Source organism: Astatotilapia calliptera, chromosome 23 (assembly GCF_964374335.1).
Source record: "Astatotilapia calliptera chromosome 23, fAstCal68.1, whole genome shotgun sequence".
NCBI lineage: Eukaryota > Metazoa > Chordata > Actinopteri > Cichliformes > Cichlidae > Astatotilapia > Astatotilapia calliptera.
Window position 1 is genome coordinate 13362938 of NC_137443.1, and position 17569 is coordinate 13380506.

The 17569-nt window shown below is 45.0% G+C and overlaps 1 protein-coding gene across 1 annotated transcript in view; it reads left to right on the forward strand.

Annotated features, from left to right (window-relative positions):
- Positions 1–17569, forward strand: part of atp10a (ATPase phospholipid transporting 10A) — a 45150-nt gene that overhangs the window by 13517 nt on the left and 14064 nt on the right. Inside the window, exons 4-10 of the mRNA XM_026158503.2 lie at positions 4160–4266; positions 4343–4474; positions 5742–5872; positions 7204–7456; positions 7556–7773; positions 7847–8041; positions 12231–12792. Of these exons, the coding sequence (XP_026014288.2) occupies positions 4160–4266; positions 4343–4474; positions 5742–5872; positions 7204–7456; positions 7556–7773; positions 7847–8041; positions 12231–12792 (1598 nt within the window). The remainder of the gene's footprint in view (positions 1–4159; positions 4267–4342; positions 4475–5741; positions 5873–7203; positions 7457–7555; positions 7774–7846; positions 8042–12230; positions 12793–17569) is intronic.

Sequence of the window (17569 nt, forward strand, 5' to 3'; positions counted from 1 at the left end):
GTCTCCGCTGGAGGGCCCGAGGGGCCCGTTCAGCTTCCTGTCTCCGCTGGAGGGTCCGAGGGGCCCGTCCGGCCACCTGTCTCCGCTGGAGGGTCCGAGGGGCCCGTTCGGCCACCTGTCTCCGCTGGAGGGTCCGAGGGGCCCGTTCAGCCTCAAGCCTCGTCAGCTGGAGGGTCCGAGGAGCCCATCCGGCCACCTGTCTCCGCTGGAGGGTCCGAGGGGCCCGTTCAGCAATCTTCCTCGTCAGCTGGGGGTTCTGGAGAACCGCACCAGCCTCATGCCACGTCAGCTGGAGGGCCCGAGGGGCCCGTTCAGCCTTTTGTCTCCGCTGGAGGGTCCGAGGGGCCCGTTCAGCCTCCTGTCTCAACTGGAGGGTCCGAGGGGCCCGTTCAGCAACCTTCCTCGTCGGCTGGGGGTTCGGGAGAACCGCACCAGCCTCATGCCACGTCAGCTGGAGGGCCCGAGGAGCCCGTCCAGCACCATGCCACATCAGCTGGAGGGCCCGAGGAGCCCATCCAGCCACCTTCTGCTACGCCTGGTCCAGCCTGTGCTTCGTCAGCTGCAGCCTCAGAGCCTTCGTCAGCTGCGGCCTCAGAGCCTTCGTCAGCTGCGGCCTCAGAGCCTTCGTCAGCTGCAGCCTCAGAGCCTTCGTCCGCTGCAGCCTCAGAGCCTTCGTCCGCTGCAGCCTCAGAGCCTTCAGCCTCGCCTGGTCCAGCCTCAGAGCCTTCAGCCTCGCCTGGTCCAGCCTCAGAGCCTTCGTCCTCGCCTGGTCCAGCCTCAGAGTCTTCGTCCTCGCCTGGCCCAGCCTCAGCGTCTTCAGCCTGTGCTTCGTCTGGCCCAGCCTCAGCGTCTTCAGCCTGTGCTTCGTCTGGCCCAGCCTCAGCGTCTTCAGCCTGTGCTTCGTCTGGTCCAGCCTCAGCGTCTTCAGCCTGTGCTTCGTCTGGTCCAGCCTCAGCGTCTTCAGCCTGTGCTTCGTCTGGTCCTGTGCCCACCGGGCCATGGCCAGCACGCCTGACACTGGAGAGCCGCCGCTGCCTTCCGCGCGGCCGGCCCCCTGAACTGCTCCGTCGTCTCCTCCGCCGCCGCCGCTGCCTTCCGCGCGGCCGGCCCCCTGAACTGCTCCGTCGTCTCCTCCGCCGCCGCCGCTGCCTTCCGCGCGGCCGGCCCCCTGAACTGCTCCGTCGTCTCCTTCGCCGCCGCCGCTGGCTTCCGCGCGGCTGGCCTCCGGACCAGCTCTGCCACCCGCCTGGTCGGCCCCCCGACCGTGTGACCCGTGGACTCTGGTGCCTGTGGGCTCTGGGTTGGCCCCCTGAACTTTGTTTTGACTATGGTCATGTGCTCCCGTGTTTTCTGTTGTTTATTTTGTTTCCCGTTCTGGTCCCGCCGTCCTGGTCCCCCGCCTCCCGCCCCGGGTGGGTTGTTTTCTGTTTTTGTTTTGGTTTCTCGGGTTTGGGCTGTCGGGAGCCAGCCCTTTAGGGGGGGGTGGTGTCATGGTCCTGGGCCATGTGGGCCCAGTATTCTTAGTTTTCATGCATTTCTGTATTTTGTTCCTTATTTAGGCCATGTTTTCTGAGTTGCCCTGTTGTGTTGTTCCCTAAGTGTTTTCCCTTCATGGCTCTTCCCCCCTGTGTGCCCTCTATGTATTGATGAGCCCTCGTCTCCCCTTGTGGTTGTTTCATGTTTCCCCAGCCCGTTATGTCGGTGTTTTCCCCGTGCTCTCTCTCCTCCTGTCGGAACCTCTGCCTCTACATGTCATGTTCAGTTCACCCCGCCCTGTCTCGTTATGGTTATCTGTGTCACCTGTGTTCCCCGTGTGTTCCCACTTTCCTCGTTAACCCTCTGTGTATTTCTGTCTGCGTCTTCCTCTGTTCGGCGTCGCGTTCTCCCTCATGTTGTGTGGATCTCCCTGTGTCTCTCCGCGTATGTTAGTTTACTTTTCCCAGTTTAGTTTTGGTATTTCCTATGTTCTGCCATTCCAGCATTAAAGCTGTGATTTTGAGTTCATCCCCGTGTCTGTGAGTTTTGCTATTGGGTCCTTCTCCTGCCTGCCACACAACGTATCATGACACTTTGGAAATGTAGTTTTAATTGTTTCTAGCTTCTCCTTTTGCTTCAGTGAAAACATGTCTTGTTTTTGTAGCTTCTTCTAATGCTGTCAGCGTGTGCAATTTTTCAAATTTTGATGGATCGGCTCTGAGATCTTCTCAGCTACAAGTTATAATAGCAAAGGTACATAAATAGCAAAGATATGGCCACTACCGCGCAGGTTCTTTGAGGATTTAGAGAACAACAAATCATGCAGTCTTTCTCCCCAGACGCCGACTGCTGCTTCTCTGGATTTTGGCTCTATGAGTCATAAAGTGTTGTTGGAGTTCGTGGCTCTTTATTCTAATTAGATTCAGTGAGTATTTTGGAGTAACTCCATCTTTTACAAAGGTTGCTCCTTTTAGAGCAGGAGTCGAGTCCCGCTTTAGTTGATCGGCAGCATAAAGCCCAATCTGTTCCTAAATGAGCCGTCCCAATAAAACAAATGCATTATATCTGACCTGTCTTTAATATCAGTGCAGTCTCAACAGCATGTCTTATCACATGCGGTTACAGAAGGTATAAGCAGTTGTGTTATTTGATTCTTTATGACTTAAACAGTTTGTCAAGATCTGGAAATACTTGATATTTTCAGGCATGTGAGGAACACTGAAGTTGTTAAAGATCTTCAGTCATCTCAAAGATCTCAGTCAGTTTCCCTACTTTGTGCTGGACTGGATCCTTTGCTGTGCCAGTTGTGCCCCACTGCTTTATACACATGTTTAACACTTTATGTGTTACTTAACTGAAGCATAAATCATGCTGAGGATGCTGGTTGTGTAAGACGCCAAATCTGGGAGTCCCAGCCCTTCTTTTTGTTTGGATTGTTTAAACCATTTCAGTCTTCCGCTGGATCAGTTTTCCTAAAATATGACTGCGGGGATCATGGGAAATAGGCTGAGTAACCTTGGTTAACCTCGCTAGTTCTCAGGAACATGTTTATCTGAGTTAAAACTGTTATAGTTGTTGTAGTGTACACCTTTGAGAAAGAAAACTGAAATGATATTTTGCACATTTAAAATTAAAGTAAATTAAAACGTGCAAGAAACGTCTTTTAGTTTTCATCTTTCTTTTTTTTAGGGCAGACTTGTCAGCAGTGCCAGCCTGAGGAGGCTTTGGTGCTGTGAGCTAATTGATCATATAAAACCTGTCCTGAGCTTCCCCTGAAAAATGTCCTCCAGTACAAGAAACGCAAGCTAACAGAGTTCAGATGTTTTGTCTTTACACCCCCTGCTTTTACCACCATCATGCCTCTCCAGGTGTTGTCAGTGTGGTTTGACAGCTGGATTCACGCCAGCTGTTCTTCCAGCGTGTCCCCTCAGTGAGACGTGTTGTGTGTGAGAGACAGAAGATGAGACGCGTCCTCTGCAGCAGTCGGGCTGACCTGCGCACATGTGATTATGACTTGTGTTCGTCTCTCAGAAGGAGACCAGATGCTGCGGGTATTCAGTTGCCAGGCTACAGTGCAGCGTTGGGCACAGAGCCTCATCTCACCAGAGTTTTATTATATTACAGCCACTGACACGAGTCTAATTTCAGACTTAGAGCACTCTCTGCGTATCACGTGCTGTTATCGGCTTCTCCCACTGTCTGAGCTGCTAGTGACGGCTCTGTTATCAATCTATGACGTGTCAGTCATAAGCCAAGCGCTGGACTTTCCTGTTGGTAAACACGCCGATAGTTGTGACTCTAAAACCGGCAACAACAGAGATGATTAAATGCGGCTCTCCAGCTAAAGCTTGCTGGGATGTTAAACTAACGTGCTTGTAATCCTTGATTTAGTAATAGGATTAATGCTGACATTAAAAGCTCAGCACCTCCCTCATAATATCACTTTGAGTTTCAAAGTGAGGGGGGGGGGGGGTGCTGCTTGGTAACTGCTCCAGTATCAGAGGGAATTTGTGCTGACTCCTCTGGAGAGGTGCGGGGATAGGAGTGATTGATTGACCGAGGTGCTCGGCGGTAAAAATCGATGTTGTGTTTGGACCGGTAATTTTGTTTCTCTCAGTATTTCTCACTTGAGTGTAACTGTGATCCTTTGGCTGTCATTCTCACGCCTCCTCTCACCTGACAGAATCCATCGAAGCGGCAGGAGAGACGCGCTTTACAAAGAGAACCTGCTGCTGCGAGGCTGCACCATCCGCAACACGGAGGAGGCCGTGGGAATTGTCATCTATGCAGGTCGGCCCCCGAAATGACACCTCGGCTGCCACGCAGCTGATCCCACCTCTGACTAACCCGCCGTGTAACTCTGCAGGTCACGAGACCAAAGCCATGCTGAACAACAACGGTCCACGTTACAAGCGCAGTAAACTGGAGAGGCAGATGAATGTAGACGTGTTCTGGTGCGTCATCATCCTGCTGGTCATGTGCCTGTTTGCTGCTGTTGGTATGTAAACAGCTGTTTGGAAGTTTAAGGCGACCTATTGTGTTCATTTCCAGCTGCTTGGTATCTCCTCGGGAGTGGTGCAGCTTTGTATCATCCACACCTCAAAATTCTCCTTATTTGTGTATATAAATAAATATTAAAATAAGATATTTTAAAAATGCATACAGGGAAAATGAGAAGAACTGTCAGAATCTTTTGGTTCTAATAACAGAAATCTGCTCTTTCCTTAAAAGATAAATGAATTTGTTTAATCTGGATTTGCTACTTAGCGTCACACCTGGGAAAACATATTTTGTCGTGACTTTGTCGTAGTCGATCTTTAATGAAAACCCTTCGTACGGTAGCCCTGAGAGGTCAAACAAACTGCAACTTAAGAAAACACCAGCAAATTTTTTAAAAAATGCTGTAAAATGTCACAAAACACAGCGGAAAAGTTTCTGTGGAGACATTAAAGTGTTTGCATTAGCCATTTACTGTTAGCTTGTCACTTGTGCAGCTGCTCCGTCACGTTTCACCTCCCCAAAAACGTTTCCGTTTTGTTTTGTGAGTTTTTTGTTTTTCTTTGTGTGCTTTTGCTGCGTTATTCTATTTGTGGTTGTTTTTGATCTTTCATGGCCACCGTACCTTCACCTGTGTTAAAGAATATTTCTACAGGCCTCCAAACCTGCAGGCAGAGACTGGACATCTAAATATTTTAGGGATTGCAGACATCCATCTTTTTGTGTTACCCTGAGCTCCGCTCCTGAGAGTCCATATTCACAGAGCTGAAGTACCATAAAAATTATTGCAAACCTCTTGAAACCAGATTAAAGAAAACCAGAGAAACACACCAAAAGAGCGCAGATGAGGAGGAGAAGACTGCAAATCCACATCCATCTCAGGAATCTGAAACAGTCATTGTTAACAACCTGGAGCCACAGCAGCTCGATCAACAGGCGCTGGAGGCTTTGTAGTTGTAGCCAGAGCTGTGCCTGAGATGACCCCCACTGACATCACACAGAGCCAAGAGTAGAAAGATAGTCTGAAATCTGAAACCTGCTCTAAACAATACTAGGTTAAGACCTGCGAATGTGTTGCCTTGCAGGGATTTACCTAATTTTAATTCATCTTTGACCGCATTTAATATGAGCATTGATCACAGAAACGTCAGAAAATAAATCTAAATATTAACAAGGAATAACAAAACTCTTACACAGAGCTTCCTCTGCTTCTCTCTCCTGTCCTTCCACTGTTTGCATGAGCTGACCTTGTGCTGTTGCTGTTGCAGGTCACGGGCTGTGGATGTTTCAGTATGGAGATAACAGACCCGTGTTTGACGTTCTTAGCCCAGAGGGGACCAACTTATCGCCCATCATGTCAGCCATTTATCTCTTCCTCACCATGATCATCGTCTTTCAGGTACTAAAAAGAAAGCAGCTTAAAGAAGCAAAGGCACAGATAAAGATATAAAGGCAATATCACGGACTGTGAAATGTTTTATTCTGCTGTACATCGTGGCAGTATTTCAGCCTCCCTCTGCGTGTGACCTCTAGATCTTTTTCTCTGTTTGTTTGGAAAAGCAAAGATGAAAAATGTGTTGCTTCGAGCAGCAAGACAGTCTCTTTAATCTGAGCTCAAAAGGAGAGAAAGTGAGACCCAACAGTTATTGATCTGGTTGTGTTTTTTTTAGGCAAAAAGTTTCAGGGAAAATGTCGGCGTGTCCCGTGTCACAGCAGCAGCAGACGAGCCGCCCCGGTGTCGGCCTTTCAAAATAAACGAGAAATCGCAGAGGGCAGTTCTTTGGTCTCGCTGTGCAAATAGTAACAGTAATGCCAGAAAAATGATACACTCTGAAATAAACACATGACTGTTGAGCAGCACGAGGACTGTGTGCAGACGTCGCTGCCTTCCCCAAAGCTATGACTCATTTCTCCGGAACTACTTTCCATAAGCGTTGCCTGGAAATGTTCCACTCTGGATTACACCAACATTTTTTAAACAATCCAGCATATGCCCAGTGTACTTAAAAAATCACTTGTTTAGCATTTTGGAACTAAGAAGCAATAATTCTTTTAATTATGATGTTTTGGTTTGGGGGTTGTTGTTTTTTTTGTCAGATATAGCCCCACAGAAATCCCAGATGAACTCTTTCCTCTTATTTCAGGCATCTATCTGTTCCTATTCATCCATTTTTAACTTGTTAACTGTTTTAGATATATCTAGCCACCATGTGTAGCCAGTGTAAGCATTGTAATATGTGCAATATGTAATGAGTTGCAAGAGGAAAGTTATAGAATGATACAAAAATGAGCCACCAAATGACGAAATATAGCACTTATATTTTATTAGATGTTGGTGATGATGATCTTACTGGTTATGGTCATGGAGGGAGTTGTCCTATTGGTTGACTTCCACATTAAGAAGGTGTGACTGGGCCTTCCTGTCCTCTCGTTTCCGTGCTTTTTATTACCGTAGTTACTACTGACCATGTAGTCATAGCACTGCTGAACCCAAACCCTTTCATTCGCTGCTAAATCGTCCCGGTTACGACTGCTTGAGAACCTCTGTGACTTCTCAGTGGACACAGCGAGCCAATGAGAAGAAAGCTCGCCTTCTGTCTGTACTTCACTCATTCCAGTAACCTTCTGCATCTTCACTCTTTATTTGATTTGATTTCACGTTCAGACGTTCACACCATCTTTCCATCAGTTTCCAGGATGACAGCCTGCTCTGCCTCTCTCCTCTCCTAGGTCCTGATACCCATCTCCCTTTTTGTGTCAATTGAAATTGTCAAGATCTGCCAAGTGTACTTCATCCATCAAGATATGGATCTGTACGACGAGGAGACAGACTCCCACCTGCAGTGCAGAGCACTTAATATCACAGAGGATCTGGGCCAGATGCAGTATATCTTCTCTGACAAGACAGGCACGCTGACGGAAAATAAGATGGTGTTCCGGCGCTGCACTGTGGCAGGGGTGGAGTATTCCCATGATGCCAACGGTGAGACGACCAGCCAACCCTCTCACACGCTCCCTTAAAGAAACAGTAAGCGGTCATCATCTTCTAAGTCACCACTAACGGTGTGTGTTTGTTTTTCAGCTCGAAGACTTGCCATGTACCAGGAAATGGACTCAGAGGAGGAAGAGTGCATGTCTCACGGTGGCACCCTCCCCAGGCGGGACAGCGTGACCAGTCACCAGAGCGCCCGCGTGGTGCTGCGGTCCCAGAGTACCAAGTCCCACCGCAGGACAGGCAGCAGGGCCGAGGCCAAGAGAGCCAGCATCCTGTCCAAGCACACGGCCTTCAGCAGCCCCATGGTGGGTCCTCATTACTGCTCTACAATCCTCATCCTGCATCCTTTACCCTAACAAACCTCCGTCTGTTCTGCAGGAGAAAGACATCACCCCCGACCCCAAGCTCCTGGACAAAGTCAATGACTGCAGCAGTCAGATGGACTTCATGCGCTTCCACAGCCAGCCTATGTCCCAGCTGCCCTCTGACCTCTCAGACATCATCGATTTTTTCATCGCTCTCACAATCTGCAACACGGTGGTCGTGTCCTCCCCCAACCAGCCAAGACACAAGGTAACACTCACCTGTTCAGGTCAGAAACATCAGTTTGGTCAAACCTCTGTCAGGTCAGAGAGGGATTGTTTGTGGACTGGGCCGCACAATGATGTTACCTCAACTTCATTCCACACCTCCTGATTTCTTCTCTTTTGACTTTCGTGTGTGTGTGTGTGTGTGTGTGTGTGTGTGTAAGAGAGAGAGACTTGCAGGTGAAGCAAGCCTCCCCTTTAATTCCTCTAATAGGTGCATGTGTGCAGCTGGTAAAGACACTAAGCTCATAATAAAGTGTTGACAGCGTGTCAGTGCCTGACTTGCTGCAGTCATCAGAAAGCATCTTAGCTTTTTATCGGGGCAAGTGTCGGCTCTGGGAAATTATTTATATAAAATCTGTTTTGGTTTTTTTGGACTATGAAGCCTAAAAAAGACAGAAGAGTTACAGGCCCTTGGTGTGCAAAGGGGTCGGTTCAGATTTCATAAGTACAGGAGGTAGATGAGATAGAAAAGTCTAAAGCCTAAATATATTTTCTGTTAAGAACAATTTTTTTTTCTCTTAAGCGACTCTGAGCGTCAGTATCTCAGGATCTATCATAGTGTGAGAAAACTGCACCGATTTAACGTCTGTGACATTGAAGAGCATTGGTACCCTGCATGCTTATTTTTTTCTGAGAATTCACTGGGGAAAACCTAAAGTGCATTGTGGGTAAATGTTTAGGGCTCATGGTGGGATAGTTGCCATTATTCCATCTTCATCGAAATAAGTTTTTGTAGAACAAGTCAGGTTCTTGGCAGGGGCAACAGGAAAGGTTTTATAGGCATGAATTAAAAAGGAAGCATTAGATTGTATATGTTCAAAATGGCAGGATATTATAATAGTCCAAATCCATGATTCGGTTCATTGCTTAAGCAGCTCCCTATGACTTATTAGAATAAACACCAGAGCGCATGACAGTTTCATGTGTCACCACATGCACATTACTGGGCTGTTGTTCAGCCTCTTTTTGCACGCCTTCTGTTTACACCAGCACGACATGTGCACAGCTAACCATCACACCACAGACTCGTCTCTGCAAAGTGACGTGAAGTCTCCTCTGTCAGTGATGTAAGGAGGGTAATCTGCAGTGGCAGCAGATCAGCGTTTGGAGTTTTTCCATATCTGGGATTGTGATTTACAAAGTATTAGGGCTGTTCGATATAACGATATATATCGGATGACGATATAAAAACGTCTATCGTTTCATTTTATGCTATCGTTTGTTTCGTGGTGTCGCAAAATAAGCTGTTTATGGCAATATTTTTCCATCGTTTTGATGGTCACTGTAGTGGCTATATTAATTTCTTAAAGTTCTCTCTTTCTCTTACATTTAATATAACCACACTACGGAGGGACAAGCGCCTGTTTTTTATGCGTTGTTGTTAGCAACAACGACGGTAACAGCATCGCGTGTCTGCTTGTTTATGTTCCACATAAACCTTTCACAATAAAGCTCAAGATCCTGTTGAGACTTTTCAAAATAAACTTTTCAAAATAATCTGCTCTTTCACGTGAAAGAGCAGATTATTTACGGATGAGAATTAAAAAAGAGCCGGCAGGTGCTAAAAAATAAACCTTAGACTCAAACGTTAGAACAGGCCTTTCCCCGCAGCACGCCGTGTAATAAATACTCACAAAGAAAACGGCGGCCGTTACAACTTATGTCTAAAAATGTATCGTTTCATGCATCGGTTGAAACACTCGACTCCAGCTACACGACGCGCAGCTGGAAACACTTCACGCAAGTCGAGCTGCACGAGATTCACAGAATTTACAGAAAATGTTACATTTTTGTGATTTATATCGTTATTGGACGATTCTTATTCTTATATCGGGATATGAGAGTTTGGTCATGTCGCACAGCCCTACAAAGTATCATTAAGAATTCATACATAACTGGTTTGGTTCACAGTTGCACTGATGGTTAGTGGACATGTAGTTTGAGGTCACAATCATATAATGCTCCAAATCATTAGTTCCCATGGAGACACTTTACTTTCTTTGATGGTTCCTTGTAATCTATATAACTATTAGATGTACAGACTGGAGGTATTATAAGTAGTATTGGTGGAAAACATTTAATTGAAAAACAATAATAGACAGAGTATAAGAGCATTCTGGATCTCAGAGCCCATCGACCTGCTCAGAAAATTATGGGGTTGCACAATCATTAGTGGTTTAAAGCATGGGTCTGCTGTGTGTTGCTGTCTGTAGAAGTAGATTTATTTTTGACTTCTTTACAGTGAAATAAGTACAGATCCTGTGCTTAAAAAATACTAACGAGCCTGTTTTGAAAATGTAAGAAGTAGAAAGCACAGATATGTATTTAAGCGAGGAGTAAAGTAAAATAAAACGTTGTCAGAATTCTGCCTAGGTTTAGTAAAGTATTTGTACTTTGTTACCTCCCACCTGTGGTTGCAGGTGACCTCGTTCTCATACAGCTCACACTCATGAGGTGAACTTCAGGTTTTTCACAAATCCTTTGTGATCCAAAGAAGATTCATATCTTAAAGCTGTGTCTGTATCAGTGGAGAAAAATGCAACTGAAGTCCTTCCAGCACGCTAACAAACGAGCTTTGTGTTTTGTGTTTATGTTTTTTTGATCCATGTGGGAGTAGTTTCCACCTTTTGAGCGAAAGCTGCATGTTACGAGTTTAAAAAAACGTTCCAGATCTGACGCTGAAAGTGTGCGCTTGCACGTAGCTTTCACTACTTTTTCTGTTAGCGTATCCGCGTTTTGTTTCTGGGCCTGGGTGTGGTCCTCCTGTCAGGAGGCGATATCCTCTCCTCGCCTCACGCGGCGTGCACTGGCTCACAATGGATCCCGACTGTCAGAGCACAAATCTGCTCGATGAAACTGTACACGGTGGCACACCGTTTATGTATGTCCGTGTTTCTCTTTGGAGGTCATCTGATAAGATGCACGTCTGCACAGAAGCGCTGACTTTTCTTTCGGTTTTTATCGGTTGTTTTGCTGTCCCGTGTTCCAGAGCAATTGTTCACATTTTTATTATGATGCCCTTGTGCGTAGCTGGGCCACTGAATGATTTATTCTTGTATATATATGTGAGAACTGTGGTTCCCGCTGCCAGGAGACCTTAAAGTGAGTCGCTTTTTCTTCTGTTGTACTGCGGCACCTTGGGATGAATGATTGGCCGAAGGATTATGGCCAGGAGAAGCTTTTTCATCAGAGATAAAGTCCTCTGTAGTACCAGAGCTTTTCAAACATTTCTAAGGACTAAAACGATGTAGAACATCCATCTTATGAGCTTCTTAACCTTAAGAAATATTCCCCCAAAAGCAGCACCTGAATTCACTCGGAAGTCAACTTCTTATTCATTTCATCCATTTGAGCATCTTTCTTAGTAATGCCATATGCTGCAGTAGTCATAGAGCCAGAGGCCAGTGGCTAAATTCATCGTTATTTACGTTAATATCAAGTATTTTAACCTCAGGATCTCTTTTAACCAAGTACCAGTCTCCCCTGCAGAAAGCTGCAGTTCCTCCAACGTCCATCGGAGGCTCCAGAAATGAGTCAGTCCCTCTGGATTGCCACATTAACATCTCTGACTTTGCAACACAAATGGGTTGAAGCCTTTAGCTGTTCACTCCAACAACAGTGGTTGATGTGACAGTGGCTACATCCATCTTTTATTTACAGTCTGTGATCTACACCGATTCCCACCCAGTGACAGAATCTCGCCTCAGAGCCCGATTTGGATTATTTACGCAGTGCTGCGTAAGTCGTTTTAACTTGCTGGCCTTTTTCTTAAATCCACTTATGCACAAAATCGATTTTTATATTTGACCTTTTTAGGTATTTTGTACTGGCTGATGAGCATAAATGATTTTTTTTTTTGACACAACTATTTAACAATCTATAGAAAGAGCACTTGGCTTTTATCGCTGTTTTTTACTGTGTTGGTTCTTTTTATGGAAGAATCTGTCCCAATGTCTGTTTAAGTGAGAGAAACACTGTTGTGTCACATTCTCTGCGTCAGACTCTTATTGCCCTAAAATGAGCCTGATGGGTTGTCTCGTGTCTTTTATCACTTTCAGTGGTCTGTGTTAGATTTAAGAGCACCTGGAGAAAAAAATGAAGATGGAATCAGGGTCTGTTCTCTCTTGGATTATAAAAACATTATTTTATGCCTACACTTTCTGCTCCTGCAGGTCAGGATGAGGTTCGAGCTAAAGTCTCCAGTGAAGACCATCGAGGACTTCATCAAACGCTTCACCCCCAGCCGACTGACCTCCGGCTCCAACAGCAGCAGCTCCTCCAGTCTCATCACCAACCGATCCTCCAATAAGGGCTGCTCCAGCCTGCTGTCCTCGCCCTCGGCAGAGAGCACGCTCACCAAGCTGCACGAGGAGCAGCCCTCGGGAGGTTTGGAGCAGGCTTTTAGCCCCATCCCGCCATCCTACGATGGAAAAACCTCCTGGAACCTCGACGAAGGAGAGCTGCGCTACGAGGCAGAGTCGCCCGACGAGGCCGCTCTGGTCTACGCTGCCCGGGCCTACAAGTGCTCCCTGGTCGGACGCCTCCCCGACCAGGTGATCGTGGAGCTGCCTCACCTGGGGAAGCTGAGCTTCGAGCTGCTGCACACACTTGGCTTTGACTCCACCAGGAAACGCATGTCTGTGGTGGTTCGACACCCTCTGACTGATCAGATCACCGTCTACACTAAAGGAGCAGACTCTGTCATCATGGATCTCATCAAACCCCCCGACACAGGTAGGAAAACACTTGTTTGGGAAATCTCTGCAGACCGTTGTGACCAGTGAGATTTTTTTTTTAAAATGTTAATGGGGATAATAAGCAACGGCACTGCTTTGGCTTGTGATCATGATGTGGTTTGGAGTGCTATGTGAAAGATGAAGCATTGTTTAGTGAAATTACAGTTTCATTATAGCATGAGATATCAGACATGGAGATCAGCCTCAAAACACAGCATTTAATCTTTGCAGCTGATTCTGTGGTCCACTGAAACTGCAAACATAACAAATTTCTCCCAAAAGAATTATTGACTGAGGGAACTGATTAACAGATGACTTTCAAAAAGCAGGCATTTCCTCTAAATCAGGGATGTGAAACTCATTTTATGTCATTGATCGACCAAACTGGTGAAAGTGCCAGTCGCAGTTTGACATTTTGCTAAACATTTAACAGTTTTTCTACATAAGAAAGACGTTCTGCAGTAGCAACTGAAAGAAATCTGTCAGGATGACTCTTTGGGCTTTAAATTGTAAGACATAAATGTTTAAAATTACAGTAAAAAGCTCCAGTAGCCCAGACTGAGTTTTTAACTGTTAAATAAATATATTAAAACAAAAAAATATAAATTTCTATCATAGTTGGTGGAAAAACAGGACATTTTCTGTCATTTCATTGTTTCCCTTTTACTTCAGTGTAGTATAAATGAGCATGGGGGAGGTCTTCATCAGTAGAAAAGTTGTCAAAGTCTTAAACATTTGCCCTCCTTCACATTTTTCACACCTGTCCTGCGGGCCGGTTTGGAGTCTTTGCTGGGCTGATTCTGGCCCCAGGCCTAGTTTGTGACACTTCCGCTCTAAAGCTGGCTTTTGACATTTCTTTATACTTTTCTGCTTCGTTATGCAAATCAGTTTGTCATTAAAGGTGAAGTGAGGCTTTAGCTCGATTGACTGCAGGTAGGGCTGTTCAATATAATGATATATATCGGATGACGATAGAAAAACGTCTATCGTTTTATTTTACGCTATCGTTTGTTTCGTGGTGTCGCAAAATAAACTGTTTACGGCAATATTTTTTTTATTGTTTTGATGGTCACTGTAGTGGCTATATTAATTTCTTAAAGTTCTCTCTTTCTCTTATATTTAATATAACCACACTACAGACAGACAAGCGCCTGTTTTTATCCATTGTCCTTAGCAACAACAACGGTAACAGCATCGCGTGTCCACTTGTTTATGTTCCACCTAAACCTTTCACAATAAAGCTCAAGATCCTGTTCAGACTTTTCAAAATAAACGAAATCACGTGAAAGAGCAGATTGTTTACGGATGAGAAGTAAAAAAAGAGCCGCCAGGTGCTAAAAAATAAACCTTAGACTCAAACGTTAGAACAGGCTTTTCCCCGCAGCACGCCGTGTAATAAATACTCACAAAGAAAACGGCGGCCGTTACAACTTATGTCTTAAAATGTATAGTTTCATACATCGGTTAAAACACTCGACTCCAGCTACGTGACGCGCAGCTGGAAACACTTCCCGCAAGTCGAGCTGCACGAGAGCCACAGAATTTACAGAAAATGTTACATTTTTGTGATTTATATCGTTATCAGACGATAGATGTCTTATATCGGGATATGAGGGGTGGCTGTAGCTCAGGTGGCAGAGCAGGTCAGCCACTAATCAGAAGGTCGGTGGTTTGATCCCAGGCTGCCTCCTGGCTGCATGCCAAATATCCTTGGGCAAGATACTAACCCCGTATTTGCCTACTGGTGGTGGTCAGAGGGCCCGGTGGCGCCAGTGTCCGGCAGCCTCGCCTCTGTCAGTGCGCCCCAGGGCAGCTGTGGCTACAATGTAGCTTGCCATCACCAGTGTGTGAATGTGTGTGTGAATGGGTGAATGACTGAATATAGTGTGAAGCGCTTTGGGGTCCTTAGGGACTAGGAAAGCACTATACAAATGCAGGCCATTTACCATGAGATTTTGGTCATATCGTACAGCCCTAACTGCAGGTTGACTCTAGAAGTAGCTGTGTGTAGTCAAGAGACCGCTATAAGGCGAGACTCTGCTGTGATCTAGAAGAAATTAACACCACGAGTTAGGACTGTTTGCTTTTGTTGTGTCTATGTATATGTTGAAAGTGCATGTATGTCATGTGACTACAGTGGTTAAAGTATCCACACTTTACCTGCTTCACATTTTGTCCAACGTGGACAGACACATGTGGAAACGGGACGACAGTGTTATTTTGTTTTTTCTTATATAGTAACTTTGAATCCCTTTTGGAATAAGGCTGTAACGTGACAGAACAAGTGAACACTGTATACTGTCTGTAATTGTTGTAGAGTCTTTATGCTACAATATGAAACGCATTGAGATGACAGACTTCATGAATTGGTGCTTTATATCTGATCGTCTATTTCAGGTTTGAGTGGTTCATTGTATACAGTCTGTGGAGGTCTGTGGTCTTGGTCTTTATAAACACTCGAGGTTTCACTGATACTTCCCCAAACCCTCATGCTTTCTACTCAGGTGAAAGGATAAGGTCACATGTTATATAAGGACTTTTATTTTTAGAGCTGCTGAACTCAGAGCCTGCCTTGACTAGGGTCTTAAAAAAGAAAACTTCCCTGTGTTTTTTTTTTTTTTCCTTTTTTTCCTTGTTCCATATTCTACAGCTTCTTTTATGTCCTAAAGGCAAAGGTGTAGCAGGGTCTTACTATTCCAGTCACACAAAGACCTACACAGACCTGTACCAGACATCTGTCCAGGGGTGCTTAGCAAAGACTGTTTCAACCCACAGGAACACGTGACACAACACGCAGTGTGGAGGTCTGCAGCCTGGGATTACGTCACCTTTTTTAATGATATTATTGCTTTAGAATAGTTTAGAAAATTCCCGTGACAGTGTCAAAGAGTTAACAGGTTAACATCTTTATTCCACATCTTAGAGAAATCTATAAAGAACTGGAAACTGTTTACTGACTCAAATAATAATAATGGATTGGATTTATATAGCGCTTTTCAAGGCACCCAAAGCGCTTTACAATGCCACTATTCATTCACTCTCGCATTCATACACTGGTGGAGGCAGCTACGGTTGTAGCCACAGCTGCCCTGGGGCAGACTGACAGAAGCGAGGCTGCCATATTGCGCCATCGGCCCCTCTGGCCAACACCAGTAGGCGGTAGGGTAAAGTGTCTTGCCCAAGGACACAACGACCAGGACAGAGAGCCCAGGGATCGAACCGGCGACCTTCCGGTTACAGATACGCTTCCCAACCCCCTGAGCCAAATTTAACCTTTCTTAAAATTCACCGTAGTTTCTTGGATATTAGTTATTTGTTGGGAAAATATTTTATTGTTATCTCTAGGGCTGTTCGATATAACGATATGTATCGGATGACGATATAAAAACGTCTATCGTTTCATTTTACGCTATCGTTTGTTTCGTGGTGTCGCAAAATAAACTGTTTACGGCAATATTTTTTTATTGTTTTGATGGTGACTGTAGTGGCTATGTTAATTTCTTAAAGTTCTCTCTTTCTCTTATATTTAATATAACCACACTACGGACAAGCGCCTGTTTTTATGTGTTGTGGTTAGCAACAACGACGGTAACAGCATCGTGTGTCCGCTTGTTTATTTTCCACATAAACCTTTCACAATAAAGCTCAAGATCCTGTTCAGACTTTTCAAAATAAACTGAATCACATGAAAGAGCAGATTATTTACGGATGAGAAGTAAAAAAGAGCCGCCAGGTGCTAAAAAATAAACCTTAGACTCAAACGTTAGAACAGGCTTTTCCCCGCAGCACGCTGTGTAATAAATGCTCACAAATAAAACGGCGGCGGTTAAAACTTATGTCTAAAAATCTATAGTTTCATGCATCGGTTAAAACACTCGACTCCAGGTACGTGACGCGCAGCTGGAAACACTTCCCGCAAGTCGAGCTGCCCGAGATTCACAGAATTTTCAGAAAATGTTACATTTTTGTGATTTATATCGTTATCAGACGATAGAATTCTTATATCGGGATATGAGATTTTGGTCCTATCGCACAGCCCTAGTTATCTCCAGTTATCGCATTTACATACAGAGTTTTCAAACTGTTTGACGTTTGTCTTTCTTTAAACTCTGTTTATCAGTTCCGGTTTTCTTGTTTGATTAACTTTCCTTACCATAATCCAGTCTGAATCCAGATCTCTGCTGGCATCTCCGTAATTGTGATATTTTGGAGCAAAGAAATCCTCTTCCCATTCAAATGTTTTGAATCCAGATAAAAAACTGGATAATGTTAGCAGATCTTTTACGATTCTGTAATTCCATTTACTTTTTGCACAACCGGATTTCAGGATTTGGTCCTATCAGATTGGATTAATCCTGCCAGATTATATTTCAGCAACTGGGCCCTGAGATTTACTAAAGCATTAAAACCTGCAGTTCCTCCAACATCCACCAGAGGCTTCAGAAAGGACCCACATTTTAAAACATCCAACTTTACAGTAGAAATAAACATGTTTTTATTCGGCCACAAAAAAATGTGTCCCTCTTTTATAAAAACAGACAGATACATTCATCTTTATACTGGAGTGAGGTAGTCACTGGGTGTGGCTGCTTTGATTGGCAGACTGCTGGCTGGCTGCTAGGATTCATCTTTGGTGCAACTCTCTGACAGATGATGTGAAAGGCAGAGAAAAACACATACAAAAATGCAATCATTTCATTCCACTTATTATAATTCGCTAATATTTTAGAGTCATAATAGTCCTTGACATTAACTGGTTCACACAGAATTTCCAC